At 43.2% G+C, this 23,292-nt stretch overlaps 1 protein-coding gene across 1 annotated transcript in view; it reads left to right on the forward strand.

Annotated features, from left to right (window-relative positions):
* Positions 1-1,601: 1,601 nt before the first annotated feature.
* Positions 1,602-23,292, forward strand: part of snorc (secondary ossification center associated regulator of chondrocyte maturation) — a 42,271-nt gene continuing 20,580 nt past the window's right edge. The window contains exon 1 of the mRNA XM_085989467.1: positions 1,602-1,701. Within this exon, the coding sequence (XP_085845593.1) occupies positions 1,629-1,701 (73 nt within the window). The 5' untranslated portion in view covers positions 1,602-1,628. The remainder of the gene's footprint in view (positions 1,702-23,292) is intronic.

Consider the following 23,292-nt stretch of genomic DNA (forward strand, 5'->3'; position numbering starts at 1 on the left):
TCGCTGTTGGCTGCATTAAAATTGTTGGCCTCAGATGGTATGCTGCTTTCTGCATTTTAAAGGTAATATTAATCCCACTGTTTTACCATCTAATGTCCCATTAAAATGGAGGCAAAAGGCAATTTGCATAATATAGAGCTGTAACAGAGGCTGAGTGAATTACTGGTGATTTGTTTGGCATGTTACTAATTTAACAATTCCAAAATATGGCCACTTGTATTGTTAAAGTGAACTGGGGCTTTCTATCTCAGATAACAGTTCCATGTCTTGTTTGGGAAAAATATGATAAAGCAGCATTTGTACCATTTATGTCAGTGTTATAGTCAATTAAAATGAGGAAAATACTAAAATGATTGTATTTTCAGCAACCACATTTTTATAAAGACCTAAAATTCATGATCAAGTGAACAGACTAGAACTGTTTCTAGGACTCAAAACAACACTGATCAGTAGCCCACAACTTTTGGAACAGGTATTGGAAATTGAAACAGAAAAAATCATAATTCAAGCACTAGTTTATTTCTTCTCTCTCTTTCTTGTGGCCTTCTGCGTTGTGTGAGAAGTGAAAACAATTAGGGAATATTGAAACATAAATTTTGAACAATAATCCTGCAAATACTAAAATGAAAATGTGGAAAGCAAAACCTAAACATTCAATTATATATTTTTTTCCTTGAGACTTAATCATCCCAACAATTTGAGAATAAAAAACCCCCCAAAGCTAAGACTAGGAACTAAGGGGGAGAAATTCGGTATCGCCCCGTTTGGGGTGCAATTATCGGCCGGGCGCAAAGTTTAGCGCCTGGCACTAATTATCGCCTCCGACTGCAAACTTGGCTTCTATCGCCCCTGGAGGTGATTGGAGCGCTAAATCAGGCACTTCACACCTCTCTTAAGGTGCTAACACTGAGGAGCGCTGGCGAAGCTCATGTGATGTCAGTCAGCAAAATAGTCTCTGCATATGAGCCCTTAATAGAGCCTCTCCAAGATACAACTTAGATAATGTAAATAATATGGTTCCTCAATTTATTTTAGGAAACAGCTTTAAGCATTCAATTATAGGTAGGGTTATTGGGATACATGAAAGGAGAAGGAGACTCTAAATGTTAAGTATTCTCGATTTTAAGAGAAAGGAAGATATAGAAAGAACAGTTTTGTTGTAAAGTACTTCTGTCAAGTGTATACCTCAGACAGTGTTGCAAAGCCGTGGGGCACAGGGCATAACTGCTGACAGTAATGAAAGGCAAGCAGCATTACTACTTACTGTACATTATAAAGGTATTGTGTACAGGGATGTAGTAAAATAAAATAATCCACTATTTGTAATTCAGCATTATCCTGTATAAAATCTCACCTACAACATTTTAGAGGATATGATTTTATGTCTTTGTAGGAAATTCACCAAATAGCATGTCATAATTTCCTTTCACTTCATATATCAACATATTTGTCTAGTATGTGGGAGGTAGGTGTTGGCTCCAGTTAGGGCGACAGGGTTAGATGCTCGCTGCTCTTTTAGGTGCAGTAGAAAGCCTCCCTTGTGTGTGTTCAGAAGTAAGCATCTCCCAGACCTTTTTTTTCTTCGCAGACCACACAAGACATCAGATAGTTCCAGTCTCACAAACAAAATGGCTCAGTGCAGACGTTGGAACCTGCTTCCATGGACAATTTTTGGGACCACCATTCTTATAGCATTAACAGGTAGGATTACTATTCCATTTCAGGTACATTGATCCATTCAGGGGATTCAAATTACTTCATGGAGTCACCATCCTTCACTTCTCTTTATAGATAATGGTGCATTGATTGATGTTCCTATATTACCTGCTCTAGTATGTTTGTGTTTATATGTATAATATATAATATATCAAAACATGTGTTTGATTTAATACAGAAAATTATAAAATTATAGAAGTGGGTGCAAAAATGAAAATAATTTTCCAGGCAACAGAAGGCTTGCTACAGCAGATGTACCTGAAATCCAGCAATAGGGCTGAGTGCTAGCTATTGGGACTGGCTTTCAGAGAGCAGGGTTTGTGTGTGTGTATGTACTTTTAGCTGTTTATACATGGGCAGTCACTAATTCCACAGCTAGAAATCTTATAGTTAATTTTTTTAATGATTTAACCACTTACAGCAAATACATTTTAATCTTTAATCTGAATAAGAATTTTCCTTTTATTTTTAGGTCATCATCTGTGAAAGTGTGTGTGTGGGGAGGTGGGGGGGAATGAATTCAATAACTTTAGATAAAATGTGTACGATAAAAGTGCTTAGGTACTTTCAATACTGTAGATGTCTTAAAAGATTATTTGATATTTTATAAACATTTTAAAAACGCATTCCACTTGTTTTATGTATAGACCATTCACAGAATACCAAATAAATGCAAAGGATAAACCAGAGCTACACACTTAGAGACAGACCTGAAGCAGCGCTGAGGAAATGTTTTGCAAGTTGCACAACAATTTAGAATTTTTTCAAACTATCCTAAATTAAACTTTCACTCTCAAACCTTTAATCCAAGCCAAGGGAATGATTGCCAAATAGGAACAGAATACAGCTTTTGGTATAGCTGAGGAAGGGGTGAAACTAGTCACGAAGGATTAGCTGCAGCAGAAAACCACAAAGAAGGAAAGCTGTGAAGGCTGGAGATGGAGGGATAAGTGTACTTATTTTAGTTGGAGGGAGCTTGTTACTTCTCCTTCCTCCAGTATATTTCTGCTAGGATGTAATTAAAGGCGTAAAACAAATCTGAATTTTCACTCTCTTTTAAATGAAGTGCACCCTCTTCTTACATTTTTGTTGGCCAACAAATGGGATTAATGCATGCAGTATAGTTTGCCATAGCTGGCACTTAAAAAAAATTCACCTAGTGATTGATGCAAATTTGTTTTTAGGTGGAACTGTGCAATACCCAGCTACTGTTTGCTCGTCATTTAATGTGACACGTATAATGCCCAGATACTGTCTGCTCTTGCCTGGCCCATTAACAGTGCATGTGCAATGCCCAGATACTGGCCTGGGCCATTAACAGGGTATGGAGAAGCAGTTTATAGAATCATAGAATGATACAGCACAGAAGGAAGCTATTTGGCTCTATATCGGCTCTTTGAAAGAGCTGTCCAATTAGTCCCACTCCCCTGCTCTTTCCCCATAGCCCAGCAAACTTTTCCTTTTCAAGTATTTATCCAATTCCCTTTTGAAAGTTATTATTGAATCTGTTTCCACCGCCCTTTGAGACAATGCATTCCAGATCATGATAACTGGCTGCATAAAAATTTTGTTCCTCATGTCACCTCTGGTTCTTTTGCCAATTACCTTAAATCTCTATCCTCTAGTTATCGGCCCTTCTGTCATTGGAAACAGTTTCTCCTTATTTACTCTATAAAACCCCTACAAGATTTTGAACAGCTCTCTCAAATCTCCCCTTAATCTTCTCTGCTCTAAGGAGAACAACCCCAGTTTCTCTAGTCCCACCACGTAACAGAAATCTTTCCTCCCTGGTACCATTCTAGTAAATCTCCTCTGCACTCTCTAAGGCTTGGACATCCTTCCTAAAGCGTGGAGCCCAAAATTGGCCACAATACTCCAGCTGAGGCATAACCAGTGTTTTATAAAGGTTTAGCATAACTTCCTTGCTTTTGTACTCTATGCTTCTATTTATAAACCCAAAGATCCTGTATGCTTTTTTAACAGCATTCTCAGCATGTCCTGCCACCTTAAAACATTTGTGCAATTATACCCCCAGGTCTCTCTGTTCCTGCACCCCCTTTAAGATTGTACTATTTAGTTTATATTGCCTCTCCACATTCTTCCCACCAAAATGAATCATTTCACACTTCTCTGCATTAACTTTCATTTGCCATATGTCTGCTCATTTCACCAGTCTGTCTATGTCCTCTTGAAGTCTGTTAATATCCTCCTCAATGTTCACTACATTTCCAAGTTTCATGGCATCTGCAAACTTTGAAAGTATGCCCTATATACCCAAGTTTGGGTCATTAAGATATATATCAAAAAGAGCAGTGGCCCCAACACCAACCCTGGGAGACATCACTGCACACTTCCCTCCAGTCTGAAAAGCAACTGTTCACCACTACTCTCTGCTTTCTGTCCCTTCGCCAATTTCGTATCCACGCAGCTCTTTAATCCCATGGGTTTCAATTTTCCTATTAAGTCTATTAGGTAGTACGTTATCAAACGCCTTTTGAAAGTACCATATACACAACATCAACGCAGTACCCTCATTAATCCTCTCCATTACTTCATCAAAGAACTCAATCAAGTTAGTCAAACACGATTTGTCTTTAACAAATCCGTGCTGGGTTTCATTTATGAACCCATATTTTTCTAAGTGCCAATTAATTTTGTTCTGGATTAATGTCCCTAAAAGTTCCCCCGCCACCCATGTTAGGCTGACTGGTCTGTAGTTGCCGGGTTGATTTCTCTCCCTTTTTTTGAACAGGTGTGTAACATTTTCAGTCCTCCAGTCCTCTGGCACCACTCCCATATCGAAGGAGGATTGAAAGATTGTGGCCAGAGCCTCCATAATTTCCACCCTTACATCCCTCAGCAACCAAGGATGCATCCCATCCAGACCGGGTGACTTTTCTACTTTGAGCACTGCCAACCTCTTAAGTACCTCCTCCTTATCTATTTTTATCCTATCCAATATCACTACTGCCTCCTCCTTTACTGCTACATTGGCAGCATCCTTTTCCCTAGTGAAGAGAGATGCAAAGCACTCATTTAATACTTAGCCATGCCTCCACAAGAAGATCTTCTTTTTGGTCTCTAATCGGCACCACCCTTCCTTTGACTACCCTTTTACTATTTATATGTTTATAAAAGACTTTTGGGTTACTTTTATATTACCCATGAATCGATTCTCATAAACTCTCTCCTTGCCCCTCTTATTTCCTTTTTCAGGTCTTCAGGCAATGACTATCTCCAAACAAGCGAGAGTCTAAACACCACCCCTTGACATTCAATGGCATTACCATCACCAAATTCCCCACTATCAACATCCTGGAGGTCACCGTTAACCAGAAACTTAACTGGACCAGCCACATAAATACTGTGGCAACAAGAGCAGGTCAGAGGCTAGGTATTCTGTGGCGAGTGTCTCACCTCCTGACTCCCCAAAGCCTTTCCACCATCTACAAGGCACAAGTAAGGAGTGTGATGGAATACTCTCCACTTGCCTGGATGAGTGCAGCTCCAACAACACACAAGAAGCTTGACACCATCCAGTACAAAACAGCCCACTTGATTGGCATCCCATCCACCACCTTAAACATTCACTCCCTCCACCACAGGTGTACCGTGGCTGCAGTGTGTACCATCTACAAGATGCACTGCAGCAACTCGCCAAGGCTTCTTCGGCAGCACCTCCCAAACCCCCGACCTCTTCCACCTAGAAGGACAAGGGCAGCAGGTGCATGGGAACACCACCACCTCCAAGTTCCCCTCCAAGTCACACACCATCCTGACTTAGAAGTATATTGCCGATCCTTCATCATCGCTGGGTCAAAATCCAGGAACTCCCTACCTAATAGCACTGTACCTTCACCACATGGACTGCAGCGGTTCAAGAAGGCGGCTCACCACCACCTTCTCAAGGGCAACTAGGGATGGGCAATAAATGCTGGTCTTGCCAGCGACGCCCAGATCCCATAAGCGAATTTAAAAAAATCTATACTTTTTGTATTCAGTTTGGTTCTCTACTGAATTATGAACCTGACATTTATCATAAGGCTCCTTTTTATGTTTTATTTTAATTTCTATATCTTTAGTCATCCAGGGAGTTGTAGCTTTGGATACCCTTCCTTTACCCCTCGTGGGAATGTGTCTAGTCTGTGCCCAAACTATCTCCTCTGTGAAGGCCTTGCATTGCTCATTTACTGTTTTACCTGCCAATTTTTGATTCCAATCTACCTGGGCCAGATCCCTTTTTAACTCACTAATATTAGCCCGCCTCCATCACATTTTATTTTTCCTCGTTCTTTTCCGTAACTGCTCTAAACTTAACAATATTGTGATCACTATTTCTCAAATGCACACCCACTGAAACTTGCTCCACTTGCCCCACTTATCTCCCCAGAACTAGATCCAGCACTGCTTCCTTCCTCATTGGCCTGGAAACATGCTGATCAAGAAAGTTCTCTTGCATTCCTCCCCCTCCTTGCCCTTCACATTGATACCATGCTCCAGGCATTTACGCACATGCACTCTAAACCCATCTTAGTCTGTTTCACATTTTCCCCCTGTCTGATCCCTCCTATTTCTGAACTATTCTATTCTAATGCTGTTTATCACTCCCAGTCTTCTGTGCACCTGGTATCTCCTCTCTAATGCTACATCCTGGTGCCCCCCACCCACCCTGTCAAATTTCAACCATTGGGAAAGAAAACTGTTCTCAGTTACTGAAGATATTTGGGATGTTATATTGTATAATCTTAAAGTAGACAGAATTTATAAATGTAAATTCTCACAAAACATGGATACCATTATCAAATTGGAAGGTAGAAAGTTAGTTTAGTGGTGATGTGATAATTAATGGGAATTTCGATAACTGAACACAGGATTAGCAGCAGCAGAAAATCACAAAGTACAGGCGATGGATTAATTAGGGCACATAGTCCAGTTGCAATCTAGCAAGGCCCTTTTTAATTAATTAAATGTAGCGATCAATAGGAAATCAACTACTGCGCTTGAGTGCTAAGATCGAATTGCAGCATTGATTGATCACAACAGTTTGTGCCTTTTAGCCTCCCAGCTCCTATCTGAATCTTGGAAAGAATATTCCTGAGTGAGAGAAAATTTGTTACACAGATTAACAAAGTAACATGTGGTGACAGTTTCAAACTTAAGCTCTCTCTCTCTCTCGGGGGCTTCTTACACTGATTTCCCTCACTGATTAATGGGCTGCACACTCACCAGGAGGTGTTTGATTCCACTCCTTTCTGTTCTTGTGTTTCTGAGAGCAGAAGTGGTTACTTCAGCAGTGGAGTTTTTATTCATGTCGATATCAATTGACATTGGTGAAACCTGCTGAAAAAACAACTCGACGTCTGTTCACTTTAGGCAGAATGTAGTAGTCATGCTTCAAGTCTTTGAATGGCTGAAAGTACCTGGCACACCATTCCACAAGCTGCCTCCAGACACTTCAAACTATTTTGATTCATTTACTTTGAATACAAACAGTGTGATAATTCAATTTTACATCTTAGCAGCAGACAGCTTGAAGAGCAAAATGGACACTTGGAGAGTTGACTTGATATTGCCAATGACGTGGGAATTGCATGATTTCCAATGTGAAGTTTCTGTTTTTTCGCACTGCTCTATGCATTCTGGGAACCAATAAGCTATGTTGGAAAATCACTACGTCCTATAACAGGTTAATTTGGCAGTAGCTGTACATCAGTAGTTTGAAAGTTGAATGTATTATACCTGTTACACAGTTAAAACAACCAATGTTGCTGTATCTGCAAGTTACACATGATTTACCTGGTTGTTCTGCGGGGGCGGGCATTGGACAAAGGAGAGGAGAGAGAAACCATAGCCAGGGAAAGATTTTTGCAAGGGAAGTGACTAATATGCTATACCTTAACCAACGCTCCCATTTTCTCTCAGACAGCAGGTGCTGGTAATGGAGGATGGCTGCACCAGAGCCACTGGAAGTATCGGAGGTCTGGGCTGGTACTTACAATGGGGATCCCGTATCGGTACATGGCCGGCAGGGTGGTCCGCACCCTTGGGGTTTATCTGCCTTTCTTCTGCCATATCCCTGAGCACTGTGATTATCTGTACGAGCACCTTTGCGGCCTTCTGTGCATGCATGCGGTATCCTGGAGCCGAATTACACTTTGCAAAGCACTTGATTACTTAGGGAAGCAGGATCTAATTACACATTCCAGATAAACTGCTGGGTGTGTCTTGACCTCCAAGGGGACCAATCAGAAGTCAGGCCTTGTCCTCCAAGGTGACCAATCAGAAATCTGGTGTTGGAACTAAACGCAACCGTTCCTGAGCCATGGGAGCCTGCTCTTTGCCAGATTTTCCATGTGTTCCCTCCTCCTCTGCTATTCTGCTGTAACCATTTACACCTCTTCTTTACATCTTTTGTTTCTATATTTTTTTTATTCCTTTATGGGATGTGGGTGTCTCTGGCAAGGCCAGCATTTATTGCCCATCCCTAATTGCCCTTGAGAAGGTGGTGGTGAGCCACCTTCTTGAACTGCTGCAGGCCGTGTGGTGAAGGTACTCCCACAGTGCTGTTAGGTAGGGAGTGCCAGGATTTTGACCCAGTGACACTGAAGGATCGGCGATATACTTCCAAGTCAGGATGGTGTGTGACTTGGAGGGGAACTTGGCTGTGGTGGTATTCCCATGCGCCTGCTGCCCTTGTCCTTCTAGGTGGAAGAGGTTGCGGGTTTGGGAGGTGCTGCCGAAGAAGCCTTGGTGAGTTGCTGTAGTGCATCTTGTAGATGGTCCACACTGCAGTCACGGTATGCCGGTGGAAGAGGGAGTGAATGTTTAAGGTGGTGGATGGGTTGGCAATATTTGAAATTATCAGCTCCTTTGCCTTGCACCATCATCACTTTTGTCATTTCATCACTCCCGCTCTCCTCTCTATCACAGACCTCTCCCTTTTGTTTCTCTCTCCACAGATGCTGCCTGACTTGCTGAGCGTTTCCAGCATTTTCTATTTTTATTTCCCTTTTGTTCTATTCCTGCCCCCTTTTCCCTTGATCTACACTTGCTTAAAAGTTGTTCTCCTCTAACATCTTCCAGTTCTGCTGAAAGGTCATCGACCTGAAACGTTAACTCTGTTTCTCTCTCCACAGATGCTGCCTGACCTGCTGAGTGTTTCCAGCATTTTCTGTTTTTATTTCTGATTTCCAGCATCCGCAGTGTTTTGCTTTTGTGACTAACATGCTGGCAGGTTAATCTGTTGCAGAGGATTATCACAACAATACAAATGGAATTTGTTGACATTAGCCTTTGACCGGTTGGAATGGTATTTCTGCATTATAACAGGTTGGAATGGAATTTCTGCATTATAACAGGTTGGAATGGTATTTCTGCATTATAAAATGCACGACATTCTTTTTTATAAATTATGCAAAGCTAATTGTGACTATAGGGAATGATGTATAGTTTCATTTGGGCTGCAGTTCTACTGCTACTTTCATGTCAGTGTGAAATGGTTTGGGGTACACATTGAAGCAAAAGTGATAGTATAACTCACAAGCCTGATCCTAAACTGATGCCTGAACACACTGAAGCCAAGCAGTATCTTCCCTCTCTGTGAGGCCCTCTGACACTGCGCTGAGTTTGCACCAGGTGCGTATAACCCCAGCCCAGTTTGAAGCCACATAGGTGTCTGACAGTTTGTTAGGTTTTTAAACTTTGTATGGAATAGTTTTAATGTTATGAGAGAATGGAATCTCTCACCTTGCTTCCCTAAAATTAAACATTAGGCACCTGAGGAGAAGAGCTCTGGGCATATCTTCAAGCACGTACGTACAGAGCTCCTTTGTGGCTGTGGTTACTGTGACCTGGATGGATGTACAGCTAGCAGTATAACTTCCGTCTGGTGGTTATGCACCACACTCTACCGAATGCATTGGGGAGCTGCAATGTAACTGCAGCCTTTGTTTATATTTGTCCTTGAGGTGATTTGCCAGGTTATTGTTTTATCTACTTGAGCCCTTTTCCAATGCGAAAATCTTGAATGGGACTTGCAATCTTCAGAAAGCAGCTGTAAAAATAGCGGTGCATCTTTACTTTGGTTTGATCAATACACTAAATTCTAAGGCAATGGGTCTTCATTAGAACACAGTGTTGAGAAGTTCAGTGTCCTCAGATGCCTCTTAGATAGTTCAATTGCCAACTTTCCATGTCTAAGCTCATGTAAAGGATGGGCACTTGAGCAAGGTACCAGAGGGCTGCCAGTACCTGTACAGCCTGACTCCAACATCAGCCACCAATTTCAGGAGAGGAGAAGAGAAAATTGGTGGGACAAAGGAAATCTATTTATATTTTTGATGCAAATGTAAGATACAAAAAAAACTCTCACAGTTCCAAAGTCAAGTGTAGTGTTAAAGAAAAGTATTTCAGAGCCCTGAAGAAACTATATTCATCCATTTAATTTAAGTTCAGCAATAAAAACGTCCCTTCCAAATGAAGGGAACTAGTTGTTCAGTTACACAGGCTGCAGTTACACAGTGGAACCTTCAAAGATTGGCCACTTTTACTTTTTAAAAGGTGCTTCACAAACAGGAATGGAGTGGACCAATTGTCATATACTTCTCTGATATGTAATATTGAATACAGCAAAAATGAAGTCATGAGCATCAGATTCCTGCTGCAAAAATGGTCTGTAGAAATGGAAAATTCTAATCTTGTAAAATGTTTTTTTAAAGGATTTTATTGTTGCCTGTGAAGTTCAAATACCTGGTTAAATCAAGGTACCCATAAAGTCATAAGACATTCACAGCTACACGAGGGTTGAGGTCTCCATTTGGCAGCAGGCCCAACAAGAGATGAGATCGGGGTACTGTGGTTACTGGGAGTCAGTGCCAGAGAAACTGTTTGAAGTTTACTGTGGTGTTTGGGCAAGTAAAGCAGTTCTGTGTAACTTTTGGACTTCCTGAGATGAGGTGGAGCACTGGAGAATGGGATAGTTGAGTAGACTGAGTACACAGGAAGGGGGCCCACACATTCCGGCGCATTTCCAGCTCCAGGCTTAATCTGTGACTTACTCATATAGACTAGCATATATCCTAAGTATATATTTTTTTGGACTGTGTATAAGTGCTGGCTGTTTTTGGTAGTTTTAAGGTCCTCGGTTCCAGACCTGTCATGCTATACCAATTTCAAGAGCAGCAGAACTGAATGGCTGTTTTTCAGTTCTGCGTCTGATGGCTACTGTGTGAGTGTGAAATATGTTGAGGTTTCCAGTCTGTACCAAGGAATCTAACCTCAAGACGTTAGGCAATCTTTGCCAGGAACTTTGACAGACCTGCTTTTGTCACCGAGGCTTTCATTCTGCTTCGAGCAGCTGGACTGAATAAACAGATAAACAACTTGGTCTAAACTTCTGTGCTAAAAATGAGAAGTAAAAACTGATAGCATGCCAGGTAGCATGCAATTATTTTGTCCTCTTCTAATCTGCTAATTTCCCCTGTGACTCCCATTTATTGCCCTGGTGTACAGTGGGGTACCTCCTGGGGAAGGCGCATGAGAAAGATTAGTGTCAAGAAATTAATTTTCTGTAAACTTTTTCTTTGGTATACACAAGCTATTAGATGGAAAAGAATGTTGTCGAGTGGTATTTTCTGTAATCTTGGGAGCAATCCTTGAAAAACATTTTTCAGGATGGTGATATCTGAAAATCGAATGTTTTTCACACACTACTGACCGAATTTGGAAATAATTCTATTCTAAACGTGCTACATTCTGAACGGATTGAGTAGTTGTTTTGAGCTTTCACAAATTTGGCTCTGCATGTGTTGTACTTAAAGCAGGATAAATGTGGCAGCTCTCCGCAATGTCTGATCATCCTCCATTCTACCTTCAGATAAGCTTGACTTTAGTTAGCTGCATGGTGCCATGATTCACTTTAGGGTTGGTGCCCGCTGAGTACGCCCTGTGTACCAATGCTTGGTTCGGGTGTCCCAATTTCCTTGACCAAGTGCCTGGTTAAAGCTATCTCTGCACCCCACCTACCGCCCCCCCCCCCACCCCACACAGTCCCCCCCAAGCCCAGACCCTGGTAAAATTAGTGTCCTGCAGCCCAGTGACTGATCAGAATGGCCTCTCATGGCACAAACAGGACTGCCTTAAACTTGTGTTGCAGGCTTTCACACGGAACTTCTTGATCAAAGTCTCGGTGCATCACACCGTAGGGCTTTCCAACACCCACTTATGATTTCACTTCCTTTTCTCCTTCTGAAACTGTGTTGGCTGCCACTTAATAGGTTATTTTCATACAGGCAATCTTCAAGCTTGTTCCGAATGATCAGTTCCATTATTTTGCCAGTGACCAGCACTCTCACTGAGGGTGAGTCACCTCATCAGAACAAGTGACAAAATTCAAGATGAGTTCTACTTTAGTGAAAGCTGTTCTATTCTGCATTTCAAGTAAAATCTGGGGGAAAATAGACAGCATGCTTCTCACTTTAAAAAAAGGAAGGTTGCTCCATTCATGAGGGGAGGAGTAATTTTTAGAGCCCATGCTACTGATGGTGAACCTTACCTGCTGGCAACAGTTATTGGCAATTCAAGCATGTGCGGCACACTATTTTTCAACCAGTGGCTTTTCCTTTGTTTAAATTGTTGGGAGTGGTCCCATTTTATAGTGCTAACATATTTATTCTGCCCTCTTTGAGTGGGAGGGCGGGGAGGATGTGGAGGCAGGACAAAGGGGTGGGTGCAGTCAGGATGGTACAAGCATGCCCCGAATTTCTGATAGGTGTTGCAGTCAGGCTAGGCTTCCAATGTTGGCAGTGCGAGCTTGCACAATCTCAAAGATGCTTGTCATTCTATGGTGTTACACAGGAGTGCCAGCAGATGGCACTATTTCACTGTCAAGAACCAAAATAAGGTGCAATGCCCAATTACTGAATGGTCTGTACTTTTAAAGAGGACTCGAAATTCAAATTGTTTATACATCTCTGACTAGTGCTTCATCATAAAGAAACCAAATAGAGGAGGCTGGGGTGCTCCAGACAGTCATTGTATTATTCTGTTTGTCTCTTTTACCTTGTTCATCTTCATTACTTTCTGTTTCCCTTCTTGTGTTTGATCAGGTATCTACCAAAACTCGCTTTCACAGCCACATCTCTTTCCTCAGCAACTGTCTCCGACTCCGACTTATTTCACGTGGATTCCAACTGAAATTCCACCCTTCATGTTTTGGATCCACCCAGGATTACAGATATCTCCAAGATATTCAGTGTTCCTTGAACCACTGTTCTTGCTGTATCCTGAGATCCACGCTCAACGCCATGTGCCGCCACATGCACGTTCTTGACCTCTCTCTTCAGCAGCACCGACTCACTCTATCTCAAAGCTGTCCTGGTCCGCAGTTCCATTTCATTCTTCGCCTCATCTGGCGCTTTAACAAAAAACTTTTTTTTGTTCCTTTCAGGTGTCAAAGATCGCAAGCTTCATCAACTCTTGGACACCAACGCCCCTCCGGAACCTTCTTCCTCTTCACTTTCCTCTGACCCCATCCCTTCTTCAAATCTCACCCCTGCTGTGTTTTCACTATCCCCTCTGACCTTCCACTCTCTGACCCCGAACGATCAGTCCTTAGTAAAGGCCTGAGCTTCATCCCCTTACGCCCCCACCTCAATGAATTTTGAGCTCGGCACGATGCTGAGCTCTTTTTCCGCCGCCTTCGTCTCCGTGCCCACTTCTTTGGCCAGGAGTCTTCCCCCCATACAGTCGACCCTTTCTCCCGCTTTCAGAATTTTCGTTCTACCTGGACCCCTCCCTCTGACCCCTTAACCTCTCTCGATCTTTTCATTGCAAACTGCTGGCGTGACATCGGCCGTCTCAATTTCTCCGCTCCCCTCACTCACTCCAACCTACCTCCCTCTGAACTTGCAGCAATCCATTCTCTCAGATCCAACCCCGACATTGTCATTAAATCTGCTGACAAGGGTGGTGCTGTTGTTGTTTGGTGAACTGACCTCTACCTAGCGGAAGCTGAATGCCAACTCTCCGACACCTTCTCCTACCTCCACCTGGACCATGACCCCACTACCGAACATCAAGCCACTGTTTCCAAGACTGTCACTGACCTCATCTCCTCTGGCGATCTTCCCTCCACGGCCATCAACCTCATAGTTCCCCAACCCCGCACAGCCCGCTTCTACCTCCTTTCCAAGATCCACAAACAGGACTGCCCTGGTAGACCCATCGTTTCAGCCTGTTCTTGCCCACGGAACTTATCTCTTCCTATCTCGACTCTATTTTTTCTCATCTTGTGCAGTCACTTCCCACCTTCATCTGTGACTCTTCCGACGCCCTCCGTCACTTTAACAGTTTCCAGTTTCTTGGCCCCAAACATTTCCTTTTCACTATGGACGTACAATCCCTCTACACCTCCATCCCCCACCAGGATGGCCTGAAGGTGCTCCGCTTCTTCCTTGAACAGAGGCCCAACCAGTCCCCATGCACCACTACCCTCCTCCGCCTGGCTGAACTTGTTCTCACATTGAACAACTTCTCCTTTGATACCACTCAATTCTTCCAAATTAAAGGGAACCCGCATGGGTCCTAGCTATGCCTGCCTTTTCGTGGGATATGTGGAACATTCTTTGTTCCAGTCCTACTCAGATCCCCTCCCTCACCTCTTTTTCCAGTACATTGATGACTGTATCGGTGCTGTTTCCTGCTCTCGCCCTGAACTAGAAAATTACATTCACTTTGCTTCCAATTTCCACCCTTCCCTCTCTGACTCTTCCCTTCCCTTCCTCGACTTCTCTGACTCCATTTCTGGGGTTAGGCTATTGACAAATGTTCACTATAAGCCCACTGACTCCCACAGCTAACTGGACTACACTTCCTCCCACCCTGCTTCCTGTAAGGACTCTATTCCATTCTCCCAGTTTCTCCATCTCTGCCACATCTGCTCTGATGATGCCACCTTCCATACTAGTGCTTCCGATATGTTTTCCTTTTTCCTCAACTGAGGATTCCCCTCTACCGTGGTTGACATGGCCCTTGACCGTGTCCGTTCTATTTCCCGCACTTCTGCTCTCACCCCTTCCCCTCCCTCCCAGAACCACGATAGGGTTCCCCTTGTCCTCACCTTTCACCCCACCAGCCTCCACATTCAACAGATCATCCTCCGCCATTTCCACCACCTCCAGCATGATCTCGCCACCAAACACATCTTCCCCTCCCCTTTCAGCATTCCAAAGGGACCGCTCCCTCCATGACACCCTGGTCCACTCCTCTATCATCCCCAACACCTCTTCCCCTTCCCATGGCACCTTCCCATGCAAGCACAGGAGATGCAACACCTGACCTTTTACCTCCTCCCTTCCCACTGTCCAGGGCTCCAAACACTCTTTCCAGGTGAAACAGCGATTTGCTTGCACTTTTTGCAATTTAGTATACTGTATTCACTGCTCACGATGCGGTCTCCTCAAGGAGACCAAACGCAGATTGGGTGACTGCTTTGCGGAACACCTCCGTTCAGTCCGTAAGCGTGACCCCGAGCTTCCAGTCGCCTGTCACTAATTCTCCGCTTCACTCCCACTCTGACCTCTCTGTCCTCAGCCTCTTACACTGTTCCAATGAAGCTCAGCGTAAGCCCGAGGAACAGCACCTCATCTTTAAATTAGGCACTTTACAGTCTTCTGGACTCAACATCGAGTTCAACAATTTCAGACTATAACCTTGCCCCTATTTTATTTGTTTTTAAATTTAATTTTTTTTTTTCTCTCACGTGACAGCTGTCGATCACTCTACCATTGCTATTTACAACTCTAGAGTCATCTTTTGTTTCTTAACTTGTCCCATTACCATCTCCTTTTGCATTGCACCATCATCCCTTTTGTCTCTTAATCCCTCCTGCCTTCCAGCCTATCACAGACCTTCCCTTTTGTTCTTTCCTCCCCTCCCCCCTTTTCCTGCCCCTACACTTGCTTAAAAATCTGTTACATCTCCAACTTTTTCCAGTTCTGACGAAGGGTCATCGACCTGAAACGTTAACTCTGTTTCTCTCTCTACTGATGCTGCCTGACCTGCTGAGTATTTCCAGCATTTTCTGTTTTTATTATTGTATTACCTTTGTTGTGGTCAAGCTGCAGTAGAACACAGGTTGCTGCTTGTAATATATTTTAATCTGAAAACAGCCTATCTTATATGATCTCAGAAGCTAAACAGAGTCAGGCCTGGTTAGTACTCGGATGGGAGACTGCCTGGTTTCTGTACTCTAGTGGTTATCATGTTCACCTCACACGTGAATGAACATTTACTTAAGGTAAACACAAATAGAAAAGGACACTTTGGATGTAAGGCAGAGATTCAACAAGTGCCCAATCAGGATGATTTTCCACACTGAGCCTAATAAAAAGCCACCCACATCATTATTGATATTGAAAATGTGGATGAATTGGCACCACAAATACAGAGGGTTCACTTAACCCACACATCACTCTTGTTCGCCAGGAAAGGGCCTGGTACTGGCTGATTGTCTGTCACAAGCATCAAGTATTAGGAGTGTCTGAAACAGTTCAGAGTCTCCATAGAGATGTGTATGCCCCTGTCAACCTTATTATTGAGTAAGTGAAAATCACCGCTATGAACTGAAGGCCTAGCTGTACCATAATGCAATGTATAGTCCAATTATGGAAAATACATGGAGAGCTGGCTAGAAAAGAATGCATTGGTCTGTGAAAAGTGAGTTGTTGCTACAAGATGGATTGCTTTTAACTAGTAACTCTCACAGCGATGAGTCCCAAGATGCTAAGGAAAGTTCGCACTGAGCATCGAGTTTCAGGAATACAAAAGCAAAATACTGCAGATGCTGGAAATCTGAATTAAAAACAGAAAATGCTGGAAACATTCAGCAGTTCAGGCAGCATCTGTAGAGAGAGAAACAGACTTAACATTTCAGGTCAATGGCCCTTCGTCAGAACTGGAAAAAGTTAGCGATGTTACAGATTTTTAAGCAAGTGTAGGGGCAGGGAGAGGTATCAGGAATGTTAGGCAGCATGCTTGATGAGCTTTATGGTCACCGGGCTTCAGTAAACAACTTGAAGACATTGTTCAGAACTATCTGAATGTTCTGAGGACAAGACAATTTCAGTCAATCCCAACTGCTCTGCTCAAATGACCCTGCAAGAAAATTGCAACAGACCTGTTCGACTGGAAAGGTACCACTTAGTTTTTGGTTGTAGAATACTTCTCGCATTTGATATGTGTACCACAGCTGACTCAGCCTTCATCTCAAGATATTGTGGACCAGCTGAAATTGCCATTTGCACATAGTGCCACACCAGAAGGGTCATTTCAGATACTGGATCTCATAGCTCTGGAGTTTGATAGGTTTGCAGAGCAACGTGGATTTGTTCACATTAGGTATCTGCAAAGTGATGCTGGAGAGAGCAGTTTCGACTGTAAGCAATCTGCTCGGGACGTCTAAAAATCCATGGGCAGGAAATTGCGGTCAGAGGCTTCCCGCGGGCAAATGCCTCCGATCCTCAAGAAAAGTACACACTTAGCTGGTGCCCCCGTATCTTTGGACTTTTGCGGTCCTGGGTCTGCAGGTGTACGCCTGCGTAAAGGCTCATCTATCCCAGGGGTGCATGCGGTCCGCAAGCGTCCCTGGGATCACGTGGGCCAGCCCAACCAATCACAAAGAGGGATTCCTATTATGCTTATGGGGATTCTATTTACGTACGGAATCCCCATAAGTATAATAGGAATGACATAAAAAACACAATTACACACCAGTTAAATAAAAATAAATCATCACATGTTAAAAATTAATTAAAATACAATTTAATTAAACATTTAAAACAAAATTGTAATTTTTTTGAAAAATAAATGTAAACATTTTTAAGGGTGTCAAAAATAACCTAAACTAATTTTAAAGGTTTTTGAATGTGAAAATGAGTTAAAAAAAATTATTTTTCTATTTATTTAAACCCTTACGCTGGTAAAAGAATGCCTTACGTCCGCCTTTACCTGGTTTCATGGGCACTCGCTGGGCAGTAGCTGGCCATCCCACGAATGTCCATTTCTTGGGGATGTGAACAAGCTGAAACTTGACAGATCACAAGTTCCATGTTTTCGCACGCGTATCCGGGCCCATATTTAGTTCTCCTAACATATGGTAATACACCACCGGCAAACAGTTACAGCCCTGTAGAACTGCAGGGTTATTCAGGTTATGGGACTATGCTAATACATGACATTATAATGCTAGTTCAGGACTCACTGAAAGTAGAGGGGGTACTTCCTTCAGATAGCAAGGGGTTAGGAACAGAGAAGAATAGAACAGCATAGGAAGTGGAATGTTCTTATTTTTGTGCTATTAAACTCACTGCTTTGTTACTCCAGATATCAGAAGCTAATTAAATGAACCCAGAACATCAGAACCCAGCTTCAGAAATAAAATCTCAATCTGGCAGTTCAGCCATCAATCATAAAAGCAACTTTGTTCAAGTAAAATTGAATTTTGCCCCCAGAATCTATTTTTTCAAATTTCTAAATAAGTGTATAAAAAAATTGCAGGGATGCATATTTTGAATGAATACTCAAGGATGAAGTCATTGTTGGACCTTACTGTGGAGTGTTCCTTTAACTCAAGAATGGCTGACACATGAACAGAACAGCTAGCTTTGATACACTTTAGCAAAACAGGTGTAGAAATTTGAGGATTTCCGTGTGTTACTCAGTTTGAACATCAAACAAGTTAAGTTTTTTAATTTGCAGAAGCGATGCAAAAGTAACAAAGCAAATGTCCTGTACCAATATCCTGTTTTGCTACATACATTTTTGCCCTCTCACTATGATGTGACTTCCTATATCTGTGTAATCGCCCTCCCCAGATCTCTTGCAGTAAAGGCCATATGTAGTTGAACATGACTTGAAATAATTTTTTGCAAGTTTGTCACAGAAACGTCGCAGTTTCCACAAAACTGTGTATGCTTTCTAATAAAATAAAAGCGATTTCAGTGAGAAATCTGTGAACAGGAAGATGTGCCAATTGTTTGTTTCAGTTCCGTCCCCATGCAAGAGGCCAGGTGAAATAGGGCACTTAACAGAGTCAGCAGTGTTAGTAGTGTTAGCCTTTGTTGTTTGTGCGAGTGTTTCAAATCAACCGAAGACGTAGATTTTATCTAGAGAGTAGCCTCCTGTGGCCTACTTTATCGTTCCTTGTGTGAACTGAGTAAATCATTCATGACTGATCATTGCACCAAAAATCCAGTGAAATCACTTTGTTAGTAATCATTTCAAATGACTCCCCTCTCCTTCCCGATTAAAATGAATGGAAGACCTGGGATGTAGGAAAAGAGCAGAGGAGTAGAACTAATTGGATAACTCTTTCAAAGATCTGGCACAGACAAGATGGGCTAAATGGCCTCCTTCTGTGCTGTATGCATAAGGATGTGATGACACCAAGCCTAGTTTCCTGCTGCTCATGCGCATTTGTTGTTCAACTGTCGGTGGCATAGCAAAAATGTTTTTTTTATTGCATTTGTTCTTTGGCTACAATATGCTGATATACATTACATTCCTAGTATACAGTGTACAGTGCATAGTGCATGTGGTACACTGTGGTAGTGAGTGAGCTTTACTGAGAGACCAAGGTTGTGAATGACCCTGGATACTGATTCCAGGAAGTGTGGCACAAATTCATTTTTTTTGTTAACCTGAGAGTGAATCTTGTGGGAGTGGAATTCCTAATTATTTGATACCACTCAAAAGTACTGAGAAATTGAATAATTTGGTTCGAATGATGACTACATTTTGTTCCATATCCCTATTGATCTTACCAGAAATGAGAGGATGCAACTGTCAGAAAAGATTGAGCAGGATGGGGCTCGTTACTCTGGGGGAAAATAAAGACTGAGAAGAGACCTGATAGAGGTCTTTAAAATTATGAAGGGGTTCGATAGGGCGGCTGTGAAGAAACTGTTTACAGTTGTTGGTGAGTCCAGGACAAGGAGGGTTAAATATAAGATAGCTACTAACAGATCAAATAAAGAATTTAGGTGGATTTCTTTACACAAGGAGTGGTGTGAATGTGGAACTCGCCGCCACATGGAGTGATAAAAGCAGGTAGCATTGATGCACTCAAGGGGAGGCTTGATGCATACATATGGGAGAAGGGAATAGACGGATACAGAGAGAGGGTGTTTCGAGGTCATTAAAGTGGCAGGTGGTTCGTGTGGAGTATAAACACTGGCATAGACTAGTTGGGGCGAATGGCCTGTTTCTGTGCTGTAGATTGCATGTGTATAATTCTATGCATGATTAACGAGGGGTTCAGTAACATTATTGCGGATGTGTTTTGATTGGCTGCCCAGCCACATTATATATCACCTTTGAAGAAAACACACCGAGCAAGCTTGTGGGCGGCTGTGAGTGCGCTAAACCAAGGGAGAAAAAATTAACTCTCATTTAGCACACACTCAGCGCAATAAAGAGAGATGAACCTCTTTAGTGACCAATGAGGGATTCTCATAATGTTACTTTCTTTCAGCACTGATTCATCCCTATGAGAGCCCCCTCTGTTTAACAGCAAATAATCTGGGGGGAATTTTTTGGGGGTCAGCAGACGTGTTTGGTGGCAGGTCGGCTGGGAATTTATTTTTGACAGTGGGTAAGGAACTTGCTGTCAACCCTCCTCCACACTAGTCTCCCAGATGTCGGGTCTGTCATCGCTGAACAGATCCGACACCAAGCGGCGGGGGAGGCAATTTAGATTATTAAGAGCTTGTTAACAGGCACTTAAAAACTATTTTAAGTTCACCGTTAGATTTTTAGAGTTCGCCAACGGCTTTCCCGCTGCTCGGAGATCACGTCAGGTAAGGAGGTCGGGCGTTGTGTCAACATGGGACGATTTCTTAACTTGACAGCTATAAAAGCTCCCATTTCATAGCTGTTCACTTTCCAAGGTTAGAAGCTGTTACTTACTGCATTTGGAAGACAGATTGAGCTTTATGCTGCTTGCAAGTGTTTGGAGCAAACTCACTATCCAGTGACACCTCATTGGAACAACCTCTCTCACCATTGACAGATTGCTTCTGTCATCTCAACCTCACCTGCCATCTATTCCATCAGCATCAGTGCCCTTGAAAATATCTCACCTTAGTCCTCAGAATCCCACCACAATCAGCCCCAACACCAGCAGCACAAGGCACACCAACAGCACCAACAACAACACCAACCTTCTCCGTAATCAGCTGGTGCTACACAGGACACAGGGCATCAACACCCGACCACATTGCTGCCCAGGACACCAGGGATGGCCTCTTCTTTCCCAGGGCTGTCATCCTACTGAACTCCACAAATAAACTCTAAAGCCTGCACATCTGCCAATGCACTTTATTATGGTTATGTTTATGTTAATGTATTACAAGCCAAATGTATGTTGAATGTTTAAATGTCTTAATCTAAATGTACACTCTCGGGAGCCGCAAGCCTACATTTCGTTGTACTGCACTTGTGCACTAACAATGACAATAAAAGTTGATTTGATTTGATTTGATTTGATTTGACCATGGCCAGATTTACTTCCACTTGATGCTGTACACCCTGGCTGCCACATGATGCGCCAGGTTGGTACTGTTGCGTCCGTGTACAATAAGACACAGACTGCGGAGAACGGTACAACAGGTGTTTACTCAACGTGGCTCACACTGCAACTGCCTGTACAGGTTACTACTCAGTGCTATATACAGGTGTGGTCACTGCCGGTACTACAGTATACATGAGCTGTAAAAGGTAGTTCCCCCCTTAAAGGTATATACATTACAATTCCTCCCCTTTTAGATTAACAGTACCATAACACTCATTTAACAATTAAATATCAAACTAATTAAAATTAACACTTTTAAAATGCAACATTAGCTGAAAATAGTCTATTTATATATTCAGTCTTTGGGGAGGCCTCCTGATCCTTTCTGGATAGCGCCTTTCCCGAGTGTCTTGCTCTTGGTGCGGAGGCGATTCTGGCCCCCTGTCATCGGTTGGTTCATCAGCTTCCGATGCTACTGTTTCTGGGGTAGATGCGACCTGAATGTCGGGTTCATCACCAGGTACGTATGGGCGAGGCATGGGGTTGACTTGTTCCTATGACTCTAGGATCTGGTCAGCATGGCGTCTCACGATGCTCTCCCCAACGTCCACTGTGTACATTAGTGGCCCTGCCGTGTGCATATCGTTCCTGGCTGCCATTTTTCTGTTCGGTAGTCGCGGGCCAAGACTGGTTGCCCTACATTGAAGCTCCTTGTTGGCTTCTCATGGATGTGCTGGAATTGCTTACTCTCAACATCTCTTCGTACGTTTGGTCTGAGGAAATCCAGGCGAGATCTTAACCTTCGGTTAAAGAACATCATGGCTGGGGCCTGGTTGGTGACTGCATGTGTCGCATTCCGGTAGGTGAACAGGAAATTGTCCACCTTGTGCTGCAGTGGAATGTTGTCATTGTACATAGCCTTTATTGCCTTCTTAAAGGTTTGTACGAACCTCTCAGCCAATCCATTTGTGGCTGGATGATACGGGGCGGATGTGTAATGCCTTACCCCATTCTTTTTCAAGAACCTCCGGAACTCTTCGGACACAAACTGTGGTCCGTTGTTGGAGCAAATCTGTTCTGGCAAGCCATTCCTGGCAAAAATGGTCCGTAGGACTGCAATAGTTTTCTCCGTGGTGGTGGAGGACATTTTGATGACCTCAGGCCATTTCGAGTGCGCATCCACGGCTATTAAAAACATTGAGTCCATGAATGGACCAGCAAAATCAATATGCACCCGTTGCCATGGAGATGAGGGCCACTCCCATGGGTGTAGAGGGGCCTGTGGTGGTGCATTTTGGACTTTCTGGCATCCTGAGCAGCTCTTGGTCAGGTCCTCGATTTGTTTATCGATTCCCGGCCACCACACATAAGCCCTGGCTAGGCTTTTCATTTTTATCCCTCCCAGATGACCCTCATGAAGCTCATTGAGCACTCTATCCCTTAACTTGGGTGGAATTACCACTCGGGATCCACACATCAAGGTCCCCCGGCACACTGACAGCTGTTCTCTCCTTGTCGAGAATGCTGGCAACAGTGAGTCGCCATGTGCTGGCCATCCCTTCACCATCAAATCATATACCCGAGACAGTGTCGGGTCATTTCGGGTTTCCTTTTCGATACAAGCGTTAGTTACCGGTAGGTATTCAACTATAGTCGAATGGAATATTTCGACAGGATCCACTGCTGGTGCTTCCTCCGCAGTAGGCAGTGGCAGGCGTGATAGCCCATCAGCATTTCCATGTTGTTTCATGCCCTTATATTCAATCTCATAGTGGTGCGCCCCTAGAAAAAGTGACCATCTTTGTAGTCGTTGCGCAGTCATCACCGGAACGCCCTTCTTCGGATTAAAAATGGAGACAAGAGGCTGGTGATCAGTCAGCAAGGTGAATTTCTGCCCGTGCAGATAGTGATTGAACATTTTCACTCCCCACACTAGGCTGAGGGCCTCCCTGTCAATCTGGGTGTAGTTACGCTCGGCTGAGGTTAGTGATCGTGACGCAAAGGCTATT

The sequence above is a fragment of the Somniosus microcephalus genome, chromosome 6 (genome assembly GCF_052327205.1).
Source record: "Somniosus microcephalus isolate GS21.2 chromosome 6, FLI_Smic_1.0, whole genome shotgun sequence".
NCBI lineage: Eukaryota > Metazoa > Chordata > Chondrichthyes > Squaliformes > Somniosidae > Somniosus > Somniosus microcephalus.